A 27,638-nucleotide genomic window follows, 5' to 3' on the forward strand; every position below is an offset into this window, starting at 1 on the left:
AACTAATATTAAGTACATAATTTCTCTTCCACAGAATAGTCAGGTAGTTTTTTTTTTTTTTCCTGTAGATGGGTGGTTCATTTTGGTTTTATTTGCAGATTTTTGGCCCTTTATTTATTGCATTGACTATGTGATTGTATGTCTTCTGGAAGCTGCTGAGGATACATTTTGGATACAGGGAATCATTTTTGCAGGAGGCTTTTTGGTTTTAAATTTTGTTATTCACTCTTAAAATGTTTGTTTCATTGCTCTTCACATCTCCAGACCTAAATCTTGGCAGTTTCACTGCATGGAGAAGCTAAGGAGCCCCTCTTCTGCTTCTGAAGTAGAATCATTGGGTTCCTGTCAGTTTCCCTTGAGTTAGGCAGGTGCCCAACTTCACTCAGCTTCTGAGAGGCTCAGGTCCCTCCCAAATATTACCCCTTGCAGGTGTCCCCCTCCCCCACTCAAGACCTGCTAGTGCAGTATCATCAGCATCTCCACATCTCTTACGCCACTGTCGAGCATCACAGCAGCCTTTCTGACGGTTTTCTACCATGTTTGAAATACCATTGAGTTTACATTATGATCATCTGTTTACATACATCTTTAAAGTGCTGTATTCCTCTGGCATTTGTTTCCTTGTGCCTTGGCCCTGGTCCCAAAACTACCGTGCATTGCTTTCCTTCTTCACTTCTCTCACCCTTGCTGTTTTTGAAGTTCTGCTGTCATTCCTGAGGTTTTTTACAGATGTGACTATAGTCAGATTGGCCTCTCAGCCTTTAGCTAGAATGACTTTAATCACAGTGCTGTTGTATTCTGCTCAAAAGGGAAACAGCTGAACTTAATCTGAAGCAACTGGCCTAAGCCCCTTTATTAATTTATTTATTTTTAGTTCATATGCTTATTAAAGTAATATAATCAAGTATTGAATGATTTGATACCCATATTCATTATTAAAGGGACATATCTCTAGGATTTCCTTTGTGTGAAGCTTCCTGTGCACACAGAACCAAGGTGTATTTGGATTATTTTCTTATTCCATCGACTGAAATTTCTTCCCTTGCCCACACTTTAGATTTCAGCAGCTGTAGATGAGTGTTTACGTGTGTCATTTCTAATATACATGGCAAAAGACCTAGTGACCAGTTAGGGAGAAGCTGTTGAAATGTTATGCAGTGTATTTTTATGAGCTAACTTTTTTCTTTGTTGCTTTCTCCCCTTTCTTTGGATTCACTCTCCTAGGAGTTGCTGTCTAAATGGGTCCAGTCATGCCTCCAAGTAAGAAGCCGGAGGGCTCAGGAATCAGCGTTCCCAGTGGACTGAGCCAATGTTATCAAGATAGTGATTTATCAAAGGCACTTCATGATGATGAGGACCTAGATTTCTCTTTGCCTGCCATCAGATTAGATAAAGGGGCCATGGAAGATGAAGAACTAACTAATTTGAACTGGTTACATGAGAGCAAGAACTTGCTGAAAAGCTTTGGGGACTCAGTGTTAAGGAGTGTTAGCCCCGTTCAGGACATTGGTGATGACACGCCGCCGTCTCCTGCCCACTCTGACGTGCCCTATGATGCCAAGCAGAACCCCAACTGCAAACCTCCGTATTCCTTTAGCTGCCTCATATTTATGGCCATCGAGGACTCGCCAACCAAAAGACTGCCTGTAAAGGATATATACAACTGGATCTTGGAACACTTTCCGTATTTTGCAAATGCACCCACTGGATGGAAAAATTCTGTGAGACATAATCTGTCGTTGAATAAGTGTTTTAAGAAAGTGGACAAAGACAGGAGTCAGGTAAGTTTGGAAGTGTAGAAACCTATCTGACTCTGAAAATACTCACCCTCTAATCCCAGAATGTGTCCATAAAAGTGAAATGCAGCGTATGCAATGCTGTCCCTGATAACGTAGTTCATTAAAGTCAGAGAGGCAGTGTTTCTTTAGCATGGCTCATTCGGATTTTATTAAATTCATTGTCTAGACATCTATAAGAAAGTGCTCAATGTGTGTGTTTTTTCTTCTCCCCCCAGCTGGTGTCGTCATGCATAGTGGTTAAATATTGTTTTTAGTTATCATGCTGTGGTAATGGTTTCCAGCTATACTAGATGAATGTAATCATGTTATAAATAGGCTGCTTGCTGTTCTTGGCTTATACAGATGTATAGTGAAACGGTATGCCTTACGTAAGAGTCGCTTTTCCTTGGTCTGTGCTGTAATTTGAAAATAACTTTTTCTTTCGCTGAACAGAATTAGTTCTGAAATTCAGTGATGAAGCTTTATTCCATTTCAGGCAGTTTTTTTCAGAAATTCTTCAAAGAGAGCAGGTAGTCTGGCATGAAAAGTGGAAGTTACCATTCACCAAAATTTCAGTCCTTCTTTCCCTGGGGCTTCTGTAGCCTCTGAGACTGGTGCAGTGGCAGAAGACTGGGGAGCACATTTTTGCCCTTGGATCTCTGTTACCTCCTGGTTTCATTGCTGAATACTCAGCGGTGTTTGCAGGAAGAGGCTGTGTGCAAGGGTATGCCAAAGCAAGCTGAACAATGGAGGCAGTCCTTCACTTAGTAGCCTTCTACTACCTTGGCCTGCCTAGGGGCAGGTATCAGTTTCCAAAGGGGACCATCTCAAGAAAGTGCCCTGGATTAATCTTTGGCAAAGTCTGAGTATATTGATAAAAATACCAGCTTGCAGATTAATTTCACAGGCTTTCTCACAGTGAAATAAATAGCAAGTAAAATCACATCACTGATCGTTTGTCTTAAAAATGGCTGAACATCAGAAAGTGGACACTTTCTCCTGGCAGAAACAGTAGATGCATGCAACTTTTGTATTTCAGTGAAGTAAATGCTGTGATTGTCTTGTTACTGGTTAGCCTGAAACTAGACTTCTGTTGGTGGTGCTGTTCTCCCTGTTTTGTGTGCGATTCAACTCTTAAGTGCTGTGGAATAGGAGCTCAAGTAACTCTAGAAATACATTGCTCTAAACTAGCAACTTTTCATGTTTAGATTACTTAACTTTATTTTCTATCGTTTTTTAAATCATCAGCACTTTTCTCTTAAAAAAATCAAGATGCTATTCCCTGGAATCCACTGTCTGTGTGTTGCTGATCACATGTTATATGTTGGGGTTTTTTTATCCATTGGTTTGCTGTAAAAGAATGTATGTGAGCTTAAAAAAAAGCATTCCTGAACCAGATCTATTTTTGTGTAAACCAGTCTTAAATTCCTGTTTGGAAATGAGGCTATAATAACAAGTGCCACATCAGACTTTTATGATCCTGTCCCAGGATCATAAGAAACCTGGCCATAAGAAACCTTCACACAGTACATGTAAAAAAAAAAAAAACAAATATTGTAACTGACAAGGCATATGTTTATCATTGCCATTGGTGTTTCTGGTCCTTCTTCCTCTGTTTACAAGTTGACTGTTTAGATTACAGCTTCCTTCCTGTAAGGAACTTGTCTTCATGTCTATCTGTCAGATATCTGACAGTCTGCTGAGCTCATATGAACAATACCACAATGTGCTGCTGTTCTACAGGGAAGTGGCAGAGCACAATGCATGACTAGTCACCTATGCCTCGAATTTGTGATTAGAGCCATGGTTACATAGCCAGACTACAAAGTGGGGTGGAAGACCTTGCCTGTATGAATAACAAGGTGGGGTTTTATTCATTCTTAGAAATTCCTAGGTTCTGAGAAAGCATCTCCAGGAGATGGAGGAAATTCTAATAACTGCAGGTAGCTGGCATTAAGGTGAATGAGGTGAGAATCTCAAATGTAAAATGTGCCAAGGGCAGGTTGTTTACATCCTCTGCTGGGTTTTTCTCATGTCCTGGCCGATGGCTGTGGCAGACAGGGTCCTGAGCACAGAACTGGTGCACAGTCAATAGTTGCTGGATCAGGTGCTTGAAAGCTAATTGTGAACTTGGAAAGCAGTGAGCGTCAGCTGCTGGCTGTGAAAATAAGCCCTTGTGTGCGCACATGCACACTTGGTGTTGATTTGAGTACCTTGCAGCAAGCATCTCTGCTGTTTGGAGGGAAGGTGTGTAAAGGATTCTCTAGTTTTGGGCTGGGGTTTGGTACAGGGGGAGATGGGACTCTCTTGTATAAGGAATCATTTCATGCTACTTCTCCTTTGCAGCCAGATTCTGTAAATTACAGGTTTAAAGTCTGCCTGTCTTAATGCTTTTATGTGGAAAAAAAAAGCATTTAGCAATTTGCATGTTATAAAATGCTAACAAGATAGGCTCTGAAATGTGTACAGTTTGGGGAGAAGGAGTTAATCAGTGCTCGAATTGCAGGCATTTGCCAGTTGATATGCATTGACACACTGAAAAGCTAGATGCTTTTCCTCTCAAGTTATGCTCTCCAGTGTTTGTGTAGCCTTTCAGTAATTGTTTATCTAAAAAAAAGTTCTGCTGAACACTTAATTTTTTTTGTTCCCTCTGCATAGTATTTTTCTCAGTCTTAGGTTCCACAAATTTATATTCATGTTGCTAAATATGTCTTTAATAGCATGCAGCTTTTTCTGCCTGCATACAAATGCTTGTATTTCCTGATGTGAGATCCTTGTAACAGAGGTGGGGAGTAGCGGGCAAAAGACTTACAGGCTGCAACACTTTGTTTTTGACTTGCCCTGTCCTGGTGCTTTTAGGTCTAGTGTGGAATGCCAGGAAAAGACATTTTTCTTCTTCGATTTGTTTATGTGTTGCTGCTATTCCATTTCATCTGCAGTGCCATCAGGCTTACCTGGCAGTCTGACAGAGTGACTATTCATGAAACTTCCCGATGAGGCTGGGTGGAGACCGAGAGCCAGGCTGAAGAAGGAAAAATGCTGAGTGCTTGATTGTACAAACCTCTTTGCGTTGAGCTCAGCAGTTTAATAATAGTTGGCCAGAGTATGAAGTATCACATGATGGGAAGTAGATGAGGAGTTCCCTGGCTTTGTTTATACTGCCAGACCTGTGAATTCAGTCATTCAGATTAATCCTATTGTGAATGTACAGATCTAAATGTCCTCTAGTGTGTGTCCCATTTAGTGCAGCCTGTTAGCCCATGACTACCCTGACTTCCCTACCATCTGGTCCTTGGCTATAGAGAGGAATTTTTCTTGTATATGTGTCTCCATAGCAACAAGTTTGCAGTTGATATGGAAAGTAAGCAGTTGCCCTAGCAACGGAGTTACTGATGTGGCAGCTCCTCTGCTTGCAGGGAAAGGGCTAAGCTAGTTCAGACACATTATGTAGGTTTGCTGTAATTATAGCTGTGCCCACTAGTGCTGCTCTAGCTAAGGGTCTGTCAAAAATTTTTGTTACAAACCCTATTTTTTTTCCTCTCTCAAATATCTGTTTTATTCTTGTAGGGATTTCTGCTTTGAACAGAGGCTGGTAGGGTTGTATTTCCAGGGCATGTGGTATGTCTGTGCCTTTTATGAATGCAAACTTTCTCAATCATTGCTATCAAAAGAGGGGAACGGATGTTTAACCTCATTGGCTTCTTTGCATTTTTTTTTTTTTGTTTCTGTGAACAGCCCACGGTTATAAAGGTTGGGGCTCTTATCCCATGCTTGTTTGCACTGTTTTGTCATCTTTTCCCCAGTCTGTGCTTCTTCAGGCATCCATCCTATCAAGACAGTTCCTCTTTGTGTCTGTACTGTATTGTCTGAGATAGGGAAATGCACACGTGCTCCTGGCTGCCTGCATGCTGAAGAAATTAAGGTCTCTTAAAGGGTTGTTTGGCACTCTTTCTGAGGGACATCTTAGTAAAAATCTTAATAAAAAAAGGAATACGTTAATGGAGATAGGAGAAGAAAATTCTCCTTGCTTGATATAGAAGTTATTCTTAGAAGTACATGGTCCATAACTGGGTCATGGGGATCCAGCCAGGCTCCTCCTCCGTCTGGAGCAAGCTCTGAGATCTGAGGACTCCCGAATGGTCCTTGGGCGCTGCAAGAGCTGACAACCAACTTGTCCTTATCTAAGGCATTGACTCTACTGAGTGCTCTGCCAGGGCATCAGACAAGAGCTGTGGGGAACTCTGTGCACAGGAGAATTTTCACTAGTCCCCCCTGCCAGCATCTTTCCTCTAATGTGACAATGTCTGGGCTTGCAATAGGTAAAACCCTGCAGAAAGTGAGAGGAAAAGGAACCTGCTTGTTCTTGGCTTATACACAAAGGCAAGGGACCAGGGATCTTGTCCTCCTTTTTTTAACATTAGTATTCAAGAAGATCTGTGGAAGATGGTTGGCACTCTTGAGGACAGAAATTACCTCCTCCATTTTTAATATTGTTATCACCTAGACTGACCCAAATAACAGAAGCATCAAAATGTCACTGCATTTACAGCATCTGGTGAAGCTAAAGTGTAAAACAAACAACAAACCAACAAACCAGACAAACCCACAGCATAACAAACCTTCAGATTCATGTTAAAAGTTTCAGATGATGTTGAGTCCATTAATAAAATACTGTCCTAAATACACTTGTCCAACTGTTAATTTCCCAAATTGTTAAAAGAAGATGTTGTGGTTTTAAGCTGAAATACTTCTAGTTTAACTTGAAATCCATTTTCTTACACTCCAGTCTGTCATACTACGAAGCTCGCTAGCATGAGAATTTTTCATCTTTAATTGGTAGAGAAATGAAATTAATCTCATTCCAGAGCAATCATAAAAGTCTCTAGACATAGGCTGTAATGTGGAGTTTCCAGATATCAGACAGTTTATGGAGAGTTTTTCTTGAACCCTTTCAGTTTTGTTTTTGAAGTGGAAACCCAAGACTTATACAGAATAAATAATAGATTTCTTAAAGCTGTGTGTGGGGAAAAAAAAGCACACTTCCATTTCACTGGCTTCCAGCTGGCTGAGTTTGCATGAGAGCTTACTCTTTGCAGTGAAGTCTGCCTGTATTAACTGGTTTAAAGCTCTACAAAGCATCGTCATTTCTTTTTAAGTCACGATGGCAATATCCAGGAGTCCTCTGAACATTAAATTTCAGGAATTTATGTTGTCTTGCTCTTGGTTAAGATAGCCTGTGGGCAGGTGCCCTGCACATTGACAGGCTATTAACCTACCAAGGGGGATTGACTACTTAGGTTAAACAAACTAGAGTAACTGATGATGTCTGTGCTCCACAGCAAAGGTGATACAAAATCTCTTAAGCAGCACTGAAAGAGCCCAGACAGGAAAGCCTGGAGTAAGCCACTCTTTAGCCATTGGGGTTAGGTGGTCACAACTACAAGGTAAAGGTTAGGATGAAATGAGAAGTTGAAATACAGTCAGAGACTTTCTTCTGCTGGAGACCTTTCTTTTGGTTTTCCTCTAGAAACATAGTTGTTCAAGTGTCCTGTGTTAGCAGCTCTTGGTGGGGTTTTTCATCTGATTTAAAGTGATCAAAGTTTGGCCTACCACCACCAGGCATGGTCCCTGCCCAACCTGGCTGCCTGTTGCTTTTGATGGGGGATTGAACTGGCTGTATTGCCAGCCCCTCTCAAGCTCATACTGGCGTATGTGTCACCACATGATGAGCAGGCTGAAAACTATTTGTGTTTACTTTAATTTGGTTTATTTTTCAGTGAGTGAATGTAGTTGAATTCATTTTCATCTCCCTGCTTAGCTTATCATCACCATGGTCAGCCAAGCACCAGTGTCAGCACGGGTCATGGGCTCAGGTGTGTTTAATTTGGCATGAAACCATGCCCATGGCTTTCAGCCAGCTGTGAGGTGACCTGGCAGCAGCAGAAGATGGTGAAGGGAAGATACTTTTACCTTCAAGAACAGGCTATGGTTAAATCAGTGGCACTGCTTGTGTGTTCAGTCAGATGTGTGCTTGGTGCTAGACTGGGCCCATACAACGTGGGTGAAACAATTCTCAGAAACCTGCGAGGTGTTTGTGCCCATATGGGTGCATGTTTTCTCAGCTTTGCAAGGCTGGTTTCTTTTTGTTGCCCACAAGTCTTAATATTGGCTCTGAGTGGAGTGGTGGTGTAGATCCTCTGAAAGGCTATTACAAAGAGGGAAGGATATTTGTAATGTCAGTTGTCAGGCTTTTCTATGCAGCTGTCTTTATGTCCCCATCACCACCTAGGTTTCTTCCTGATTATTGGAGAGCTAATGAACTGCTGTTGTCCCTGCCAGCAAATGAAGCATGGATCCCTGGGCGGTGCTTTGGTTTGAGCATAGGAGGCCTCGCTGATGATGGGGCTGGAGTACATATGTACACAGGAGCACTTTACGTGCCCGCTGACGAAAGCAGGGGGTCGTCATGAAACCCCCATAGCAGTAAGCAAGACATGTCACTGAGCACCATGCATGCCATGGCAGCTGTGCTACCTCCAGTTGTGGATGAACGTCGGAGGTGAACTGGGCTTACTGGTCTGGCCAAGCACTCACTCTTCTGTCTTGCACTTCTGCTCTTCAACAAAGCATCAAAGAATCCATTTCCATTACAAAATATTTTTCCCTTAGACTTCCTCCTTCCTTTCCTAAAAGGGAAGTGAAATGTTGTACATGGGCTGAAACAAATATTAAATTGTGCAGTGTGGCTTCCTTTCTTGGGTGAAGATCTTGTGAGAAAAACATTTAAAAAACTGAGCAGTTGAAAATACTCTTCACGCAGCCTGAAGTAGCCTATTGGATGCTGGAGAAGCTTCCTTTTCTTGCTTGTTTCAGGCAGTTGCTGTGTCCCACTTGCTGACCCAGGCAGCAACGTTGGCTCATTCCTGCAGCATCTCTGGTTCCTGGTAAAGGGATTGGAATGACTGACCCAGTGGGGTCTGAGAAACAATTGCCAGTCTGCTCAGACCTGCTTCTTCTGTGTTGCTTTCACCTAACTGCTGTGTCTTCATCATAAATCTAGTTAAAACAAATAAATGGTCAAGGGCAGCATAAGTTGGAATCCTTAGGGAAAAGGAACCCATTGTGGCACTTTTTAAAATTCAGTTTGTAGGTGTTTGTGTGTTGGTCAGTGATGGCTTAGCCTGTAGAAGTAATTGAGTTCTGTTGAAATTTCAAGACTGGGCAGACCATTTCTAGATGAGGTGGTGGTACAAGCACAGCACATAGCTATAACAAAGCAGTATGTTGTGACACAGTCTCATGAATACAGGTTTGCTTAAATAAACCCCCTGTGGCTGCCTCTGGTTAAGTTTTGCTCTGTAAGCATCTAGGGAAAGACTGCTGTGTGCTTAGATGTGTTTCTTAAGCTAATAGCGATTTCTCTCTATAGGTATTTGCTTTTATCTTTTGATTTATAACCTGGTATTTTGGACAAGTATATGTTAAGTCTCCTGTCTTCTAGGAGAACAGTTTGCTTTAATGAGATGCATGTGAATCTGGTTGGTTTTCTGGTATTTCTGGTTTAAATCAGTTTGTTGCTAAGTAGTTTAAGGATAAGGAGATTTTGATTTTTTTTTTCAGTAGTAGCGACTGGCTTGTTATGATTTAGCATTTAAGTTTGTTCTCAAGGACAAAACTGTTCAGTTTTGCTTCCTAACATTGATGAGAGGAGATGCCAAAATGGTTTGTCTGGCAGTGCTTAACTGGCAAGTAGCAATAAGACAGTTCATTCAGGTGCACTTACGAGTCCCTCTCCTTGATGCTTGCACTCTGATGTCTTTAAAGATAGAAAGGAAATCTGTATGTCTGCTTGAATGCTTGCATCAGTCTTGTGTATTGGTTTTTCTAATTTAATTCCTGTATCTGTTTTCCCTGGTTTGGAAGTATTCAAGCACAGAAGTAGTGTGGATGACTTCTGGGATACTCACAGCTCGACAATCTACCTCACCTGGGACACAGATGAGGAGGACAAGGGACACTTTCCTCAGCTGTGCTGCTTTTAGTGAGAGCTTCCTGAGATGTTTTTCCTTTCAGAAAAATTAGTGTCCAGGACTGAAGTTCACAGCCATTCTCACTTTTAATTACTTGAGGGAGTGCAGAGTGCCTTAGCTCTGCCATGCCATTGTGTCCATGATTCCTCTAAGCCTGCCTTCAGATCTTACTGATGAAGTGGATGGAGCTACTGAGATGCTCTGTAGTTGAGATACCCGCACCATGCTCATCACTGCTGTGGTGTCTGGTAATTTAGTACAGATTACTGCAGTGGCAATAAAACTGTGGTTATCTTTTCTGGAGAATAATCACATTTATAGCAGTCCAAATGCTGACAAGATTTATCTACTTCTTGGCAACTCAACTAGCATCCACGAAGTCTTAAATTTCTTACAGCTGTAAGTGATGCCAGACTCAATAATAAGTAAGATAAGCAACAGTAGAGAGGAAGAAGTGAAGTGACCTTCCTACATTGGCTTTTCTTTTTTTTTCTTCCCTCCTGAATTTTTGGCAGGTCACTACTGGCCTTTCTTGGTCTTGGATGTCACTTGCTTGCTTTCTTCTGTTCTTCTACCAGTTTGGACTCCTGATTTCAGAAGAGCTGCATTTGATTTACTCTTGAGTAAACAACAGCAGAACTGGGCCTGAGAGCTGTGGAAATAGCAGTAAATAATGTCTCTGGATCTTACTCAATTATAAGAGTAATTTTGGAGACAGTATATTTTAATTTGTTAGTTGTGTTCTTCAAATTCTGTTCTGGGTGTTATGAAAAATTTGTTCTGCTAAATGTTGCAGGAATTTGTGGGAGGACTCCTTCCAAGGATCTGAAATGTGATTGAATTTTCCCTTGCTACAGTAGAAAAGAAACCAAATTGCTGCCCTCAGCCAGTGACTTAAGATACGAAGACACTGTCTGTGGCATGTTGAATTGCTGTGTTTTGTTGCAGTGGTGAGTGGTAGCAATTTACCACTAGCTGAGTAGTATCAAGATTTTGAAAGGCCAGTGTATCTTTCTGAAAGACAACTGTTCATAAGCAGAGGAGTAAACGTGCTTCGGGGAAGGGCATGGAAAAGTGTCTGTGACAGTATGTGGAGCAGAAACATACTGATGGAATTTTGAATAAGAGGAGCTAGTTGAATGCTGAATTCACATTCAAGCCAGGAGCAGAAAATCAGGTTCCTCTCCAGAGCTGTGTTCATGAGAGCCTACTGTGGAAGGGTACTCACTGAGACAAACAACTATTGTGGACTGTGGGTGTTAATGAAAGATTAGGGTTAGGTACTTGGATAGCTTATCACAAGCTTTCTTTTACATATTTTATCTTTTTTTTCTTACCCTTTGGGGTGATGAGTGGGAACACACCTCTCCTTAGGTTATGTGTGTTCCAGTGAAAATAGGGAAATTGGTCAAGAAATGCTCTAGTTTTAAATTATGTGGGTAAACATCAGTGTTAAGGTTAAGTGATACAGAATGTAATGAACACAGCAGTTTTGCAATTAGATCTGTTTTCTTTAAGTTGTTGGGGAAAACTAAATCATTCTTTCATGGTTCATCTTTATGAACAGCAACCTTGCCATGTGGTAAAAGCTGTATTTGTAAGATTCTCCTTAGTACCACTGACTTGCACTGGCTGTCTGCATGCAGCCTTATTCAGCTCTAGGATAGCACAGAAGCACTGTGCTTTCAAAGATCCTCACTGCTCCTGGGAGCTCTTTGAAGACTTTTGGAGAGGAATGTCTGACAGCTTGAAGAACTGCATGCTGCTGGCTCAGATGGAGCTACAATTAGACTTTGAGAGAAAATGATGCAGAGCTCATGTGTCAAAAGATATTTAGTTCTGCAGAAGCCCCCTTAGAGATTATATTTATGTATAAATTTAACTGGAAATAATGATATGATTCTTAACATAATTCTGTCCTTCTTGAAGTACCTTACGACTCAGGAGCAAGTCATAGAATCATTTAGGTTGGAACCGTTAACCAAATATTGCGAAGTCCTCCCCTAACCCATGTCCCTCAGCACCGCATCTATGCTAAATATTGCCAGGGATCGGGACTTAACTACTTCTCTGGGCAACCTTTTCCAATGCTTGACAACCCTTTTGTTTTGCTTCCTACTATCCAATCTAAATAGTGCAGGCTCATGCTGGAAGAAGTGCATGGTGTACATGGGAAATACAGGTTTTCAGTCTTTAGTTGGGAAAGGTGGGAAGTGAAGGAGTCAGGATGTGGCCACAGTGGCTGGGAATCAAATGCTGGTGCTTTTGGCATTGTGTGGTTTGTTTTGATGCAGTCAGGTGAACTTGTCCAAAAGACCTTTCCTGTTTTGGCAATTAACATACTTATTTTTACGTAGGTACCTCACTGTACTAAGTTACTTGGATTTTCTCTCTTTTACCTCATTCCTTGGTGCTTAGGGTCAAATATACAAACCTTACTGTTGTAAAGCAGAGTAGATTCGCTTTTTAGAATTTTATGTCAAGTTCTAATACTTTCTAGACTTTCGGCTGTGTGGCAGAGAAAGAGGGTGGGAACTGTCATGAAGACAAATTGTACAGAAGACTCAGTACAGTGCTAGCTCCCAGCCGTTGAGACAAATGTGATTTTATTGTTCAGGCTGCACCTCCTTTTTTTACTTTATTTTTGTATCTCTATCTACATGTATGTGTTTACAAGTACATTTTATGTATTAAAAGCATTGCATAGTCATACTGGTTTTTAAATCATCTGAACGTTTTTAGGGTAAAATGGGAGCAAGGTAGTATGAGTTTGGGTTGTTACATAAAGCTTTCTATCTACTTGAATCTCTGTGCTAGAACAAAACCCTGTCCTAGTAGTACATCTCCTTGAAATTTTCTTAGGACAGACGTGTTCTGTTGCCACAACCGGTTACCAATTAGTCTAAACAGATCACTCTTTAAGAGTTTAACTAAGCTGACCAATCTATTGTTTTCTCTCCAAAACACACCAGCACTAAAATTTAGGCAAACACCTCCATGCTGGCTAATTATTTTTCTTTCAGATTTTGCTAAAACACCTGGAAGAAATCACTGTTTTTTGGACAACGCTGCTTTTGCTCTGAGGAATAAAGTTCCTTGTTCCTGGCTTAGCAAAAGCCCACTTGGATGTGTCATTTGGATGGCTTTTAGAGCTGAGTAATACTGAATTTGGAAAAGCAGAAATGTAATTATGACCCTTTCCATTAAGAGACAAGTTTTTCTGTCATTATTGTTTAAGAAGAAACACAAAATTTTCATTTAGAAAACTTTGATTTTAATTTGTAGCATTGAAATTGTAGGAGAGATGTTTGCTTTCTCATCATGTTTTTTCTGCTGACTAGGAAAAATAAATAGGAAAATGTCCTGCCCCCTAGCTAAAACACTTGCATTATTTTAGTTTTAAAGTAAACATGCTTATGAACTAACCACTTCTGCTAATTGCCATCTGCTTCTTCACCAGCACTTGAATCCCACTTACTCTCCAGTGTCTAGTATGCCAAAAATGCATTTGCTTAGGCTTGAGCTAATGGGACAAGAGGCCATATCTTAATTATGGTAGTATTATCCACTTCTGTGCCACATCAATTTTGATTGATTTTTCTCATAATTTATAGAACAGGGTACACAAACCTGTTGGATTTGCACTCTGAATCTTTAATCTAGACATTCATTAAAAAGAGGAATAATTTGCTTCATCAGTAAGCTTAGTTTTTTCCTCTTTTGACTGTTTATTCCTGTTGTTTGTCATCAGGCAAAACTATAAAATGGTTCCAGAGCTGTTTTAAGTCATGCTTTTCAGTCCATGCCATGTGTAGCCTCTGTCTTTTCATGCTGTGTACAGAAACAGGCTTTTGTTTGCAAAAGGAGGGAATTTTGTAATTGCCCAAATAAATTCTCTGTGTTTGTGTTGTGTGGCTTTTAAGTTGAACGAAGTAACGTTAGCATCTACAGGGACGTGTGTAATAATAGGATGGATATGGAGGGAGGGGTTAATTACAGAGAGACTTGGGCCTTAGAAGTTATGAAATTGGCTTAAAAATCATATTGTCTTTTAAAATTATGGGGGAGTGGTTGTACACCTTGTTTTAGAGCCTTTAAGTTCTTTGCAGGCTTTTCTGCAGAAGTGAAGACAGTTTGAAACATTTTGGTTTGTGTTCCCCTTCACCCCATGGTTTTGTATTATCTCATGGCTTTCTAGTAGTAGCACCTAGCATCCCAATATGCTAACAATTCTATGACTTTGCAATATTAAAGTCAGATTCTGGGGGTTACAAAAGAAGCTGCAATCTTACCAAGTTTCTTTCAAACTCTTTTGGTGTTTAGTATTTCCCTGCAGAGTCTTTTGCAAGGAAAACACATCAATTACAGAAATCCTCTACTGTGCAGTACAGATGTCAACATTTGTTGTCACAGGGTGCAACTATGAAGAAAAGAAGGACCCTTTGGAGGATGCCAGCTCTTTTCCATGGGCTGGCAATTTGGAGATGGTATATCTAGTTTCCTTTTGTGGGGCAGGTGATGGTGAATTTTCACACTAGTGGCATGTACAAGGGCTGGTTACTGTTTTTCAGCAGGATTTAGTACATTATGCAGCTCTGAAAGGTAAGATCTCTGCTGTCTTTTAAGTTTTTCATCATCAGTTTTGAGAAGGGTCTTCAGCAGTTTGGACCTCATTTTCTGGCTACTTATTTTTCTCTGTAAGAGAGTGTACACATTATTTTTGGTTGCTTTTCACTTTCAGGTATTAATTTCCTATTGCTTTTTTGTGTATGTTCCCCCTTAGTTCTCTCTTTTCTTACTTGCATCAGCTAGAAATCAAATCATTCATAAATGTCTCTGAGGAACATGTGGCAGGGACAGGTACTTTAAATCCTTGTTGCACTATGCTGAAAGTACATCTGCATTTTGAAAAAGAAAACTGTTGCAGGTCTTTTTGAAGCAAGGTTTTAATTTGTAAACCATCTGCTATTTTTGGTGTGTCAAATATGAAGGCTTCCTGTGTGAAACTGATAAGAGAAAAAGATCACAGGAGACCTGGAGCAGTGACTCAGGTCACAGCAGGCCTGTTTGCATGATACCTGTGTTATCAAAATAGCCTTGCTTTGGTATCCTTAAATGAAATTTTCTTTTCCTTTTGGTGGTAGATCTGTTCAAAAGCATACTTGATTGTGAATAATTTGGAGGAAAACAATTTTCTGTCCCTCTGAGAATATCTATACATCTTCTCTTCATTGTTACTTCCGAACTCTTCACAATTTCAACAACTGGTGTTCTGCAAGTTGTCAATTTTCAGTACTGGAGTCTGCTCAAACATGTTTTCTCCCTGTTTTCTTCCACTTCAAGCATGTTGAGTAAGATAAATTCAAACAGTGATGTTTAATCACTGAGCACTAATCACCCTTGTGCAATATTGATCATCAGCCTTTTTGTATATAATGGTCAGAATGAGTAATAGCTTGCTAGTAAACGCCAAGGAGTGGGAGAACATAGAAGCTGATACTACTTTACTAATTCCTAGCGGTTTCTAGGCTCCATCAAACAATGTTTTCTTCTCCTTTTCCTCTCCCGTGTGCCAAACTCTATGTCTTCCTTCATGTACTCCTGTTCAAGGCAAGCAGTAATTACTCCATTCTGTCACAGCATCCACAAGTGCCCCAATCCCTCTTAGGATGCTGGTACTGCTGAGATTTTGCACCATCTCGTTTTCCCAAGGAGCCTGTCACTTCTCCAGTACAGCACGCTCAAAACACACGCAGGCTTCCCCTGCAGCCCTCTTACATGGGGGCTGCCTGTGAACATTACATTTGAGAATAACTGCTTGTGAGGTAGTTCGGTTAAAAAGAGACCAGGGAAAACCCAAGCAGGCAGGGCTGCAGTGTGTGGGTTGAAAGCTTCCCCTTCCCCCCTCCCCATTTCCTCCCACTCTTTCCTTAACGGCTAAAAGAGGAGGGCTGTGCCTGAACTTGCTATTCTGAATAACCTCTGTACACAGCGACTGATGCTCACATCCTGTTTGCTACCAGCTTAGCCAAAAGAGCGCCCTGGAGAGTGACATTTCTGTTTCTCTTGGGTTTCTTTCAAGGAGTTAGCAGGCTGGCTCTCTGCTGCTGCCTCTGTCACATGCCTTTTGATTCTCTTCTGTGAATTTGAGAACACCTGCTTTTCCTTTGCTTTTTGTATGGAATAGCAAAATCATTTTGGAATTTGGAATTGCGTCTGGAAAAATGAAGTGGAGTTTGAACAGAGGAAGAATCTATATTGAGTCAGGATCTTTAAGTATCTAGACTTCGATTAATGCTCTGCTAACGCAGAACTAGTCTGCCTGGGAAGTAACATGAATAAACCTGTGAATCCTACTTTTGCCAAGCTGTAGGAAAAAGATCTAGATTTAAATAGCTGTTTTACTTTTAATCCACGCACACCAGTGAGTCAATATTTTAATTCTCTAAAGTAATAACTTTGCCATATTTGATAATCTGTCTGCACAGTTTCAAATCTGTTTTACTGGTGGAGGTGCTCAGGGAAGCTGAAACGCAGTATTAATTATCTGCTCTACAATGTACTTGATTGAGTGGCTCATGCTGCAAAAGGTCCCCATGCTAGCTTTGTTGCATCTACTGTCTTCAGCATTTTAGCAACTGCAAGCCACACAACCATGCTTGTATAAATGCAGGCATCTAAAAAACCTAAGGCAACAACAACAAAAAAAACCCTTAAACTGTCAATTCTATTTTTGAGATGCTGCATGGAAAAAATATTAAAGGGAATCTTCTTACAGTTTTAACAAATCTTGCTGTGAGTAAAACTTTGAAGGCTAAGCAAGTTCATCTTCTTGCTATTTTTACAAGCCTGTGCCTTTATAGTGAACTTAAGTAAAAATGGGAGGAAATGTAAGTACATCCAAATTAATTAATCTCACAATGAGAAGTGCCCATATTATTCCTTTTATCTTCACCTTGAGGATGAATTTGATGAGACTCAGCACCATAGGTTTCCTTCTCTTCCTGCCACTGCATCCTTCTGCTGAGGAGGACAATTTCTCATCTACTTCTCCCTCCCTGACCTTTGTGGTAGGATGCTTCCATGGGACTCAGCTCAGGCTCATATGTCAGGTGCCATACACCTGCAGGGAGGGAAAGAGGACTGTGCTTGCTGCCTATGCAGGAAGGGTGGGAGAACCCACTGTGCTTAAGCCTCATGTCATAGTGTCTCCTGTTTGTGGTTGTGGTAGTGCCATAGCCCTGTCTGTCTCCTGCCACTGGTGGGCTGGGGCATCTCACCAGCTGGAGCAAGAAGAGTCTTTGTGTGCTTTTGCACCGGTGGGCTGCAGGGTAGCTGCTGGAGAAGCTGAAAGTTAGAGTTGGGATTGGGAGAGGGTGCTTTTATAGTGACATGCAGTGTAGTTGGTGGAGGCAGGAAGGCAGCTTAGCACCCAACTCTGCATCTCTGCCTTGCAGCATTGAGGTCAAATCTTCCCTGTGCTGGAAGGCTCTGCGGCAATTGGGGTGTGTTTCTGCCTTTGAAGGGAAGGTTTTTTATGGCTGGCTTGCCAGAAAACACAGCAAGAGGTTAGTGCTGAAGGAAGTGGTACTCTTCCTGCACAGCTAGGCATGGCAGGGGCTTTCTACTCTCTGTCTGACCCTGTGTAGATCTCAAATGTTGTAGCTCTTTAATGGGATTTCTTGCTTGCTTTGTATTACAATGAAAACAAGGTGCCAAATCCCATAAGGTGAGGAAAGCCCTCTCCCACAGGTGCTGCCACTTTAGTCTCACCAGGATGATCTGTGTCTTAAGATGAGGGGCAAGTTGGTGGAGTGACTGGAGTTTGATCTGCACAGGATGGTGGTTCACTCTTGGAGCTAAACTGGTCTTGCCCTGGTTTGCCTTCATTGCAGAACCGTTGTTCTTCCTGACTAATTTAGGAGATGTTTCTCCAGAGCCTTGTGACATTACCTGGCATTTGGGAGGAAGGAGGATTGCTGTAGGCTACTCGAAGAGATACTGAGTTATGGTGAAGTCCCAGGTTTTTTGGTGTAAGTGAGGTTTGGACTTGTGACATTTGGGTTGTTGAAGCAACATTGTGCTGTGTGAACAAGGTGAAAGCTTCAAATGCAGTCAAGAAGTTGCCTTGTTTGGGGGGATGTTTGCAGCATGGGGGTTGTTTTGTTCTGCTTTCTGAGGAACCATGAGAAAGAGGAGAGGGAAAGAGAAATTATAGGAAAGACCAAGTATCTCTCAACTTACTGTAGAGATAGAGTATGTGTATGTAAATGACAGAAATAGATATTTGTATGTTGACAGATGTGCAGATAAAAGTGTATGTGATAGATGGGTTTTCTTCACTGTCTGCCTGCTGCAGGTGACAGGTGTTTGTTGAGGCTGCTGAGCAGGGCTCAGGGTGGAGTACAGCTTTGTTTCCTTAAAGAGCTCAGGGACACTCCACATCCAGGCATCCTCTCAAACCATTTATCCACCTGCCTTGTTTTCCCTGTCAATTCGGTGTGCAAACCAATGCCAGGAAAAACACTACATTAAATAAACAGTTATGGGGGAAATGATGCAAATTCATTATGTTTTGTCAGGCATTCTTTATTTCTATTTTTATTAGTCACTGCTAATGGATTTAGTGCAATCTACTTCCTCCCACCTGTCTATACTAGCTGTTAACCCTTTTCCCTGGAAATCCACTCACTGGCTAATTAAATTATTAATATACTAGTATCTGATGACCAGTGGGTGTCCCTCTACCATGAATGTAGCATGGTCTGGAGTGTCAGGATTTTTTTCCTTTTTGCCTTTGACTTTATAGGTAACCTTGAGCCTTGACTTAGATTCTTTTTTTATTCTTCTGTTTCTGTGTCTCCTAAATTTTGTTTTCAATAGAGTAAGGATAATTAGGCTTTCCATGTATACACAGAAATTCTATAGACTTAAACAGCATTATTAATGCTACTTGCTGCCTAATCTCCCTCAGCTATGCCATGTGACGGGCTGTCATGCTGACAGGCTTGTCTTCTGGGCTTTCTTGCCTTCCCAACCCAGTCTTCCCCTATGTCTGTTTGATCTTACACTTTGTTCCTCCCTAGCAGTGTCACAGCCTGTCTTCTTCAGCACCTGAACCTCCATCTAGCCTGGGGAGGCTTTGAGGAAGATCTGAGGTTGCTAGGCATGCTAGCATGAAATAGCATAGTACTACTTTACATAGGAGCCAGGCATTGTTTAAGAGTAGCTAATGACAGCACTTTCTTCATTTGCTTGCAGGATTTCCATATGGCAGCCTAATAGCTTTATTAGGGTGGTTTGCATATAAACAGGCTAAATATGGCTCTTGGAGTTGAGTGACATAATGCAACAATTCCTGAGCCTGTTGAAGGAATCATTTTATGATGAGGGCAGTGGAAAGCTGATGTGTAGCAGATCTACTGCCAGCCATAGGCAATAATATTGAGTGAGATTACCTGTACTAATGTACCTACAAGTGCTAATGCGTTGAAGGAGTGGGCCAGCTATGCCTACGGTGATATCTGGCAGTGGGTCACCATGACTGAAATAATGATAGAGAATCATTCTGGACCCAGTTGTAATGTGCCCCTTGTGGGATCAGGAGCCTGCGGTCTGGAGGCATACCTTGGGTTGGTAATCCTTGGCAGCAACACAGGCTTGCTGAGTGTCTAGGTCTTGCACTAGAAGGCATTTGTGGCTTCTCTGTACTCATGAGAGGGAGTGCAGAGGTAAAAAAATGCTTAGAAGTCCATGAATGCCTTCATTTGTGTAAAAACCAAACTGTCCACAGTTACTCCGGTGCTGTCTCTCAGCCATTGCCTTGAGATGGTAACCACTATTTCTTTGGTCTGCTTCTGTGAGGTAGACAAGGCCTGTGCCTGTGCCTCTGCTTATGGGGCACTCTATGGATTTTGCATGGCAGCCCACCTTTAAAGACACTGCTGAAGGGAGCAGGGCTCTTCACATAAAAGCACATAAAAGTCCAAAGCTATGAAGAAATTTTCTAATGTCTTGTGATGGTGAGACTTGAAATGCTTTAACACTTGAAGACCACTGAACACTGTGCATTTCAGAAGCACTTTCTTGGTGCTGCAGGATCTTGGACTGCATCTTGCCTGTGAAATAGTTGGTGTTTTTTGGCTAGATTACTGCAGGCTTTCCTTTTCTCCAGCTGTTACTTCACAGCACTGCTCTGGCTTCTTGATTACAGCCTAATTATTAGATATTATTTAGCATTGTTTATTTGCATCCTTGGCTTCCCATTTGGTTTGGGGTTTTTGATTTACTTCCATTTTGAAACTAAGTAGTCTTTTCCACTATAATCATACATGCAGATAATGTAGAAGATTTAGCAAGAATAGTTAGCATGGATTCACAAAGGGGAAATCATGCTTGACCAATCCAGTAGTGTTCTAGAATGGTGTAAGCATCTGTGTAGATAAGGGAAGAACAATGTGGATGTTGTCTGCCTCGACTTTGGCAAGGCTTTTGACCCTGTCTTCCATAACATCCTCATAGGTAAGCTTAAGAAGTATGGGTTAGATGAGGGGGCAGTGAGGTGGATTGAGAACTGGTTGAATGACAGAGTGCAAAGGGTTGTGAACAACAGTGCAGGGTCTAGTTGGAGGCCTGTGGCTAGTGGTGCTCTCCTGTGGTCAGTATTGGGTCTGGTCTTGTTCACCATCTTCATCAGTGACCTGGATGAAGGAGCAGAGTGTGCTCTCAGCAAGTTTGCTCATGACTCAAACTGGGAGGAGTAGCTGACACACCGGAAGGCTATGCTGCCATTCAGCAAGAGCTGGATGCGCTGTATGGAGAGTTGGACAGAGGTGAACCTCAAGAAATTCAACAAGAGCAAGTGTAGAGTTCTGCACCTGGGGAGGAATAACACCTTGCATCAGTACAGGTTAGGGGTTGACCTGTTGTAAAGGAGCTGTGCAGAGAAGGATGTGGTGGACAGATTCAACCATGAGCCCACAACATGCCCTCATGGCCAAGAAGGCCAACACTATTCTGGGGTAAACTAAGAAGAGTGTAACCAGTGTTCTCCCCCTCCTCTGCTCTCCATGGTGAGGCCACACGTGGACTATTGTGTACAGTTCTAGGCTCCCCGGTTCAGGAGAGACATGGAACCATTGGAGAGAGTCCAGTGAAGGCCCATGGGGATAATTAGGGGACTGGAGCATCTCTTATGAGAGACCTGGGACTCTCTAGCCTGGAAAAGACTGAAAGGGGTCTCACAAATGCATATAAATATCTAAAGGGTGGAAGTCATGAGGGTAGGGCTGGGCTTTTCTCAGTGGTGGCCAGTGATAGAACAAGGGGCAGTGGGTACAAACTAGAACACAGCAGGTTTCTTTTGAACTTAAGGAGAAACTTCTTTACTTCAGGGGTGCCAGAGTCATGGAACAGCTGTCCAGAGAGGTTGTGCAGTCTCCTTCTCTGGAGACTTTCGAAGTCTTCCTGTGTGTGTTTCTGTGTGACCTCATTTAGGCAAACCTGCATTAGTAGGGGGGTTGGACTAGATCATCTCCAGGGGTCCCTTCCATTTTGATTTTAGGATTCTCCTTCTCAGTGAAGTTACTTACTTACACAGCCCTCCAGTTGGAAAGATGGTGCCCATTTTGTAATTACCATGCCCCTACTTTACTTGGGGCAGAAAAAAGCCACGTTCCCAAAGGCAAACAAGAGGTTTAGAAGATTGATGGCTGTGTTGGTGTCTAGGATAGCTCATTGAGCAAGTGAACTAAAATACTGAGAGATAAGCATGAAAGCAGAGACTTGGACTTGTGTAATTTGACCTAATGGATGTTTTTACTTTGGAGCAAATTAAGATGTTTAAAGTCCCAACTTTTTGTTTTCTTGAGAAAAGCTGGTGATTTCTTGATGCAGTTGGTTTATTTGGGTGGAAGACTGTACCCCAGCCATCAAACTTTTTAAAAGTTCATGCATTGACTGAGCATGTATTTATAGTCATGTAATTGTGTTTTAGCTGGTCAGAGTTCTTTTTCAGCTTGTGCATGAGCTGAGCTGTGACTGCAAGTTTACTAGAAAAAAGAGCTGAAAACATGCAGGAGACGTATGTGAGGATCATGTTATGCTGCATGCAGATAGTACTTCAGTTTCTTCTTAGTATCAAGCTGTCACATAACATTGCCAAACTTCCTCAGAAGGGCAGGGGAAGTTTGTGAGTTCATAGGTAAGGGGGATTTTGTGGTGAGGGTTTCTGAAAATTAAATGCTTGCCATACAGTTGTTACTGTAATTAAAACTACTGTTAACATCTTAGTGCAATTCTTTAAACCAGCTGTATAGAATTTCACTGGTTAGTGCCAGAAATGTTGGAAGATAATGAAGAAAATCTACTCTTTATCTGCATGTAATTTTTATGGGAGATTATAGTGGGTCTAAGGAATGTGTTTTATAATAATAGCAGTTATTGGCAATGGCTTTGTTTCTTTCTTCATGAATTTATTAGCAGTTGTCTTAATTTAAACAAACAAACAACCCCTAGCTGACCTCAGATGATTCCAGTGGTCTGTGTCTTTCTGCAAATTACTTAATTTGTTTTAAAAACAGGTAACTAGTGAGTCCACTAGCCCTGTCTGCAGGGTCCATAGTTGTTAAAGAGGGACCACTTATAAAAGCTATTTTAAACTGAAAAAACAGTGTAGATGAACAGAGCAAGTAACATTATGTCTGTCTTGCTGACTTGAAATACTGATGAATAAACATAACCAACTGAGTTTTCAACACACCAGCAGACTAACATTGTCATCTTAATCTTAAATAATGAGAGTTTGGTAGCTAAACTGAAAAGCAAGCCACATTCGTCTTGGCATCCTTGACTGCTAATAATAGCACAGAGCTCTCCTTTGAGTAGTGTTCCTGGTTGCATATGTTCTCGTTGGATGTTGAAAAGTCTCTCTGCACTTGCTGTTGTAGTGCTCATTCAACGCAGCATCAAGTAGACTTGCATTTTCTAACACTAGTGATTTTTGTAATCATGAACCACTTGTTTCCCATAGTGCCTGCACAGCATTTGGAAACCTGAAGGAGTAGCAGCGTCTTTGATGAAGGATGTGTAATCTGTGGTATTGCAGGATGGTTTTCAAGTCATTTGACAGGTGTTTCTGTGTAGTGCAAAAAAGCTACTTAAACAAGTCATTCTCTCCTGAGGTACATTTTGGAGTGATTATTGTGTTCCTCTTAGCATGTTTCAGGGCAGAGGGCAAGGTGTCATGAGGTGCCACTTGAAAAGTGTTTTACTTCCCGTTTTCCTGACTCTCCATCTCTTCAAAAAAATTCCTCAGTTTTCTGATGAAGTAGATCTTTTGATAAGATGAGGTGTTTAGAAGGAATTATTGACGTTTGCTGTCCCTGGGGACCAACCAGAGATGTGTCTTAATGAAAGTTCCCAGAATCGCTCTGTGTTTTGGGTGGCTGCAGTGTTAGGTGGTAAATGAAATACCATGCTCCTGTCATGGGTAGATATTTCTGTCATGCTGGTTCTACTGAGAGCAGCCTGTATGGGTCCTTGCTGCTTATCAGCCCTCACCATCCCAGAGATTTCATGTGCAGGTGTGAACCATCAGCAGTGGTTCCAGAGATACAGTGCTTGTGAACAGGAAGCCAATGACTTTGTGCCATCTCAATTAGATGTGGTGCAGATGTAGAGGCTGAGAAATATTCATGCTTCCACCTTATGCACAGAAATCTATTTCTGGTCTAACCCAATTACTTTTCAGATTCCGGTCTAGGCTATAGTTAACTCAAACTGCTTTTCAGTTCTGTGGTGGCATGGGTATTTCTATCATCCAATTGTTTTTAATTCTATAGAAACACTTCTGTTGAAGTGTTCTGTTGAAGAATGCATGGATGGCATTCTTGGACACCTGTATAAGCTGTATGGCATTCTCATGGAGAAACCTGGTGGCAAATCTATGTGAAGAGCTTGCTTCAAGCCTGCTGATTCAGGGTAATTGGGCACAATGAGCTTGGGATAAATATTTCTTTAGAGTAAGAACCTTTGATACCCAGTAATCCTTCCACTATTACTAGCAAAGAGGTCATTTGTCATAACAATAGAGGTTTCATCCATGAGAGCAAACGTTAGATCAGTAAAGGTGATTAGTGACACCAAAAATGTTCCTCATCACTGCAGAAGGTGTTCTCAGCATTATTTGCAGGTCCTGTATTAAAGACTGCAATGACTCCCACTGAGCTAGGCAGCGACTGAGAAGCCACAGTGGTGTGAATTCAAAATTTGATAGCTTAGGACTGCAGATGCTAGTTGGAAATGCCTTTTTTTTTTTTTTTTTTTTTAGTAATGGAAAAATTCTGGTTTTTTTCGGTTTGCTTTTATAGTTCCTAAAGGACGCCTGTAGACAGTATGGTGTATTTCTCAAAGATAGTGTACATCTACAGCACTTCATCCAGAGTAGTTGCCATATTCCAAATTCATATTCTTGACACTCAGTTCAGGAAAGTGTAGCCATGCCCACTCATCTCTGTTGGCTTGGCTTTGTTAACTTGTTTGAAGTAGCAGGGTCCTTAAGAGAGTTCAATGTAATTCTCACTTTGCCGGCCTAGCCTGGGTGCCTGTGCAGAGCTATGATATTGCTCAGGTGCAGTTGTTTTGGTTCCTGTCTTTCCAGCCTCTGAACCTGTGTTGGTGCCCACCATCTTGACATCTCTGATCTTGTCTGCATGGCCTTCCTGGTCTTCTTGGGGCTGTGTCAGCCAGTGTTCCTGCTCAGCTGTCCATGTATCCCTACTCAATGCTACACCCATTTTCCCTATTCCTCTTCTGAGTGACTTTGTGTCCAGCCAGGGTCCTGGTTTTCTTTTCCTCCTTTTTCCAGGAGACTCACAGGGATGTCACTGTGAGTCCTGCTGCAGAAGATGACAGCTCCTGTTCTCCTGGGCTCCAACCTCCATGCTCTGCTTTGCAGCAGTGCTGGGTGCTCATCAGACCCTTCATGTGAGCCGGTGTAATGACTTTAAATGCCAAAAAATTTGCCAGCTAAATAGTTTTTTTTTCAAGGAAAATGACTGAAATGGGGTTTTGGAAGAAGAGCCAGGCAGATGCAAGAAGGCAGGCAGGAGAACAGCACAGCAAGGACCAGGGAAACAGCAGCAGCAAGTCAGACCACCCATCCCTTTTGAGGGTTGTTCCCTTAGGGGTCTGTTCTGTTAGAGAGACCCTCTTGGTGGGTCTGCTGCTGTGAGATATGTTGGTGCCTGGAGCTGCTTCTTCATGGTTTCTGCTGCACAGTCCTGAGTGGATACACAGTGAACATGTAACTGGAGCTTCAGAAGGTACAATTTGAAATTGCCAGTGTCCCTCAGAAGTTATGTATTCTGCAGTTCCTATATCTACTATCTTCCAAAAGCTTTATTTTGGGCAGACTATTTGTATGGCAATGAAAAGAACAGCACTGGAAAAGAGTTGTGTTTCTAACACATTTCAAGTCTGTGTTAAAATAACCAGGGAAAAAAATCCTCAAATAAACATTTTCTGGCATTCGTGTATGAGAGAGCATGTATTTACTCCCAGCCATTGGTCTTGGAAAGAGCTCAGTACACAACTTTTGTTTGTTTGTTTGTTTGTTTTTGTTTTTAATTGCACTGTGGGCAGATCTGTAAGGCCAAGCAGATAATTGTGAGGTGTATGGAAGCAAAAGCTTTATAATGAAGAGTTTTAATAGTGGATAATGCTTGTTATCTTCAACTATAACAACCAAAAGAGCAGCAAGCAGCGTTTTAATTATTTTACTTTTAAATATCCAACTTTTGTTCCCATTCTACTAAAAGATGACCAAGCATTTTTGTTTGGTCTTAGTAAGATAAGAGTACTAATAGGTTGTATAAAGCAGGATTTGAAACTTTTGTATGCTGTCTATTAGGAGAAAAAACCCAATTAGACACTGAGTATATCGTGTACCTATTCATGGCACTGCATTGGTTTTAATTATTGAGGGAGGAATGAGATTTATGTATTTGAGATATGAGAGAGCAAATGAATTAATAATTTGGGATTTAGTACACAGTATTCTGATAGAATAGAAAAGATAATCAGGATTTTTTTAAAAGAAAATGTATTTAGTTAAAAACTTTTGTGGGGTAATTACTACATGTTGCTTTCTCTCCCCGTTAGTACCTCTGAAATAGCTTACCTGCAACTACAGCCTCTTCTTGGACAAGGCAAAGGGTATTCATAGTAACACTCTCACTGTTCTTAATAACCTTATATGTGAATGCAATGCAAAAACAGTAGCCTGTGGTAAGTGGGAGGGAGGCAGTTTTGCCTGGCCCTGGGAGGAGATGGCATGTCGGGAGGTCTGAAGGTACTCCATCACTGAGGTGATCAAGGGACTGCTATCCACCCCTCAGTTGCTTGTTGCCTGGAAGACAAATGTAATCCAGTGATTTTTTTATTTCCTTTTTTTCCCCCCCTTTCCTTGCTGTTTTTTGATTGGAGCCACTATTGACTTTTGGCTTGGAGGAGGTAATGAAGGAGCATGCCAAGTGTCATAAGATGGAAATTAATCACTAACTGATGGATCTGAGTTCCAAAGATTTCTGTTCTTTGATTGCTCTGTATATGGAAAGACTAATGACAAATCTAAACAGACAGTTAACGGAGCTCTTCACACCTCTGATAGTCAAGAAGGATTCTTAACTGGATGACACTTCAGTTTTCTTTTTCTTTTTGTTCTCTTGTGTGATTGTGGAAAAACAAAAGTAACAGTCTTAAAAAAGGGACTTTTCATGGTTGGAGACCGTTGCATTTGGTTTTGCTGCTAAATTATAAGTCAGCTAAGCTGCAGTAAAAATACAGCTTATCTGCCTTCCCACTGTTTCTTTAAACAAGAAGTATAATTCTTAATACTTTTTCTGTGAGAGAGTTTCTGTTTTTCAGTGAGATTATTTTTGTCTTTTGCAAGAATACCAGCAAGCCAAATAAATTTAGCTTAACAGTAATGAAAGGTTTTGAAATTACTGTTCAGTACTGACTTCATCTTGCAAGGCCCTCAACTTGAACTAACTCTTACGGGTTTTGAGGAGTAATCTCTTCCAGGTAGATGAAAAGTCTCTCTTGAAAATAAATGAAAACCCAGAGAAGTTTGGAAACAATATGTTGTGTTCCAGTAAGTACAAATAAGGTAGATGGTATTTAAGTGCAACTTTATTTATTTATTTATTTGTTTATTTATTTTAAGCTTAGCCCATGATGTAAGGAATAAGGAATCCAGCAAAGAGTTTCTCTGGAAAATGTTCCTAGTTTTGGTTGTTGCTTGCTTAAAAGGAAATTTTATGTTCTTCTTGCGTGGATGGGAGCATCGAAGTGGAATTTGAGAGGTTTGGATTCTATTTTTGACTCTGTCCTTTGCCTAAAAGTCACTTACCAAGTTTATTATGTCAAGTCTCTGGCTTATTGTCCCATATTTAAAGGAGGACTAAACATAACAACCTCGTTTTTGCAAACTGGTTTGAGATGTGTGGCACACAGCTTCTACCACTGACACCAGCAGTGGATCTTTCAGTCATCTGCAGTAGTGCTTTACTGAGATGAAAGCCCAAGAGTCTTGCTCCTTTTCTCTAGCCCATTAAGTCTTGGGCTTTTTGGCCAAGCAAGAGCATGGCTTTGGCTCAAGAGCTGGACGATGTCTTTCCTTAGACTGTTCAGTGGCCTGTGAGGTGCCCCTGGGAAACAAAAAAAGAGGCAGGCTTGAACCCTGCTATCCTGAAGAGGCTTGACCCCACATTTCTGCTTCTGCCAGAGCAGCATGCAGTTCCTTCTTCATGATTCCCCCTCCATCCCC

The 27,638-nt window shown here is 41.4% G+C and overlaps 1 protein-coding gene across 2 annotated transcripts in view; it reads left to right on the forward strand.

Annotated features, from left to right (window-relative positions):
• Positions 1-1,238: 1,238 nt before the first annotated feature.
• FOXN3 (forkhead box N3) overlaps positions 1,239-27,638 on the forward strand; it is a 121,173-nt gene continuing 94,773 nt past the window's right edge. For both annotated transcript variants that reach the window (XM_054398494.1, XM_054398495.1), the window contains exon 1: positions 1,239-1,781. In XM_054398494.1, the coding sequence (XP_054254469.1) occupies positions 1,239-1,781 (543 nt within the window). The remainder of the gene's footprint in view (positions 1,782-27,638) is intronic.

Source organism: Indicator indicator, unplaced genomic scaffold (assembly GCF_027791375.1).
Source record: "Indicator indicator isolate 239-I01 unplaced genomic scaffold, UM_Iind_1.1 iindUn_scaffold_60, whole genome shotgun sequence".
NCBI lineage: Eukaryota > Metazoa > Chordata > Aves > Piciformes > Indicatoridae > Indicator > Indicator indicator.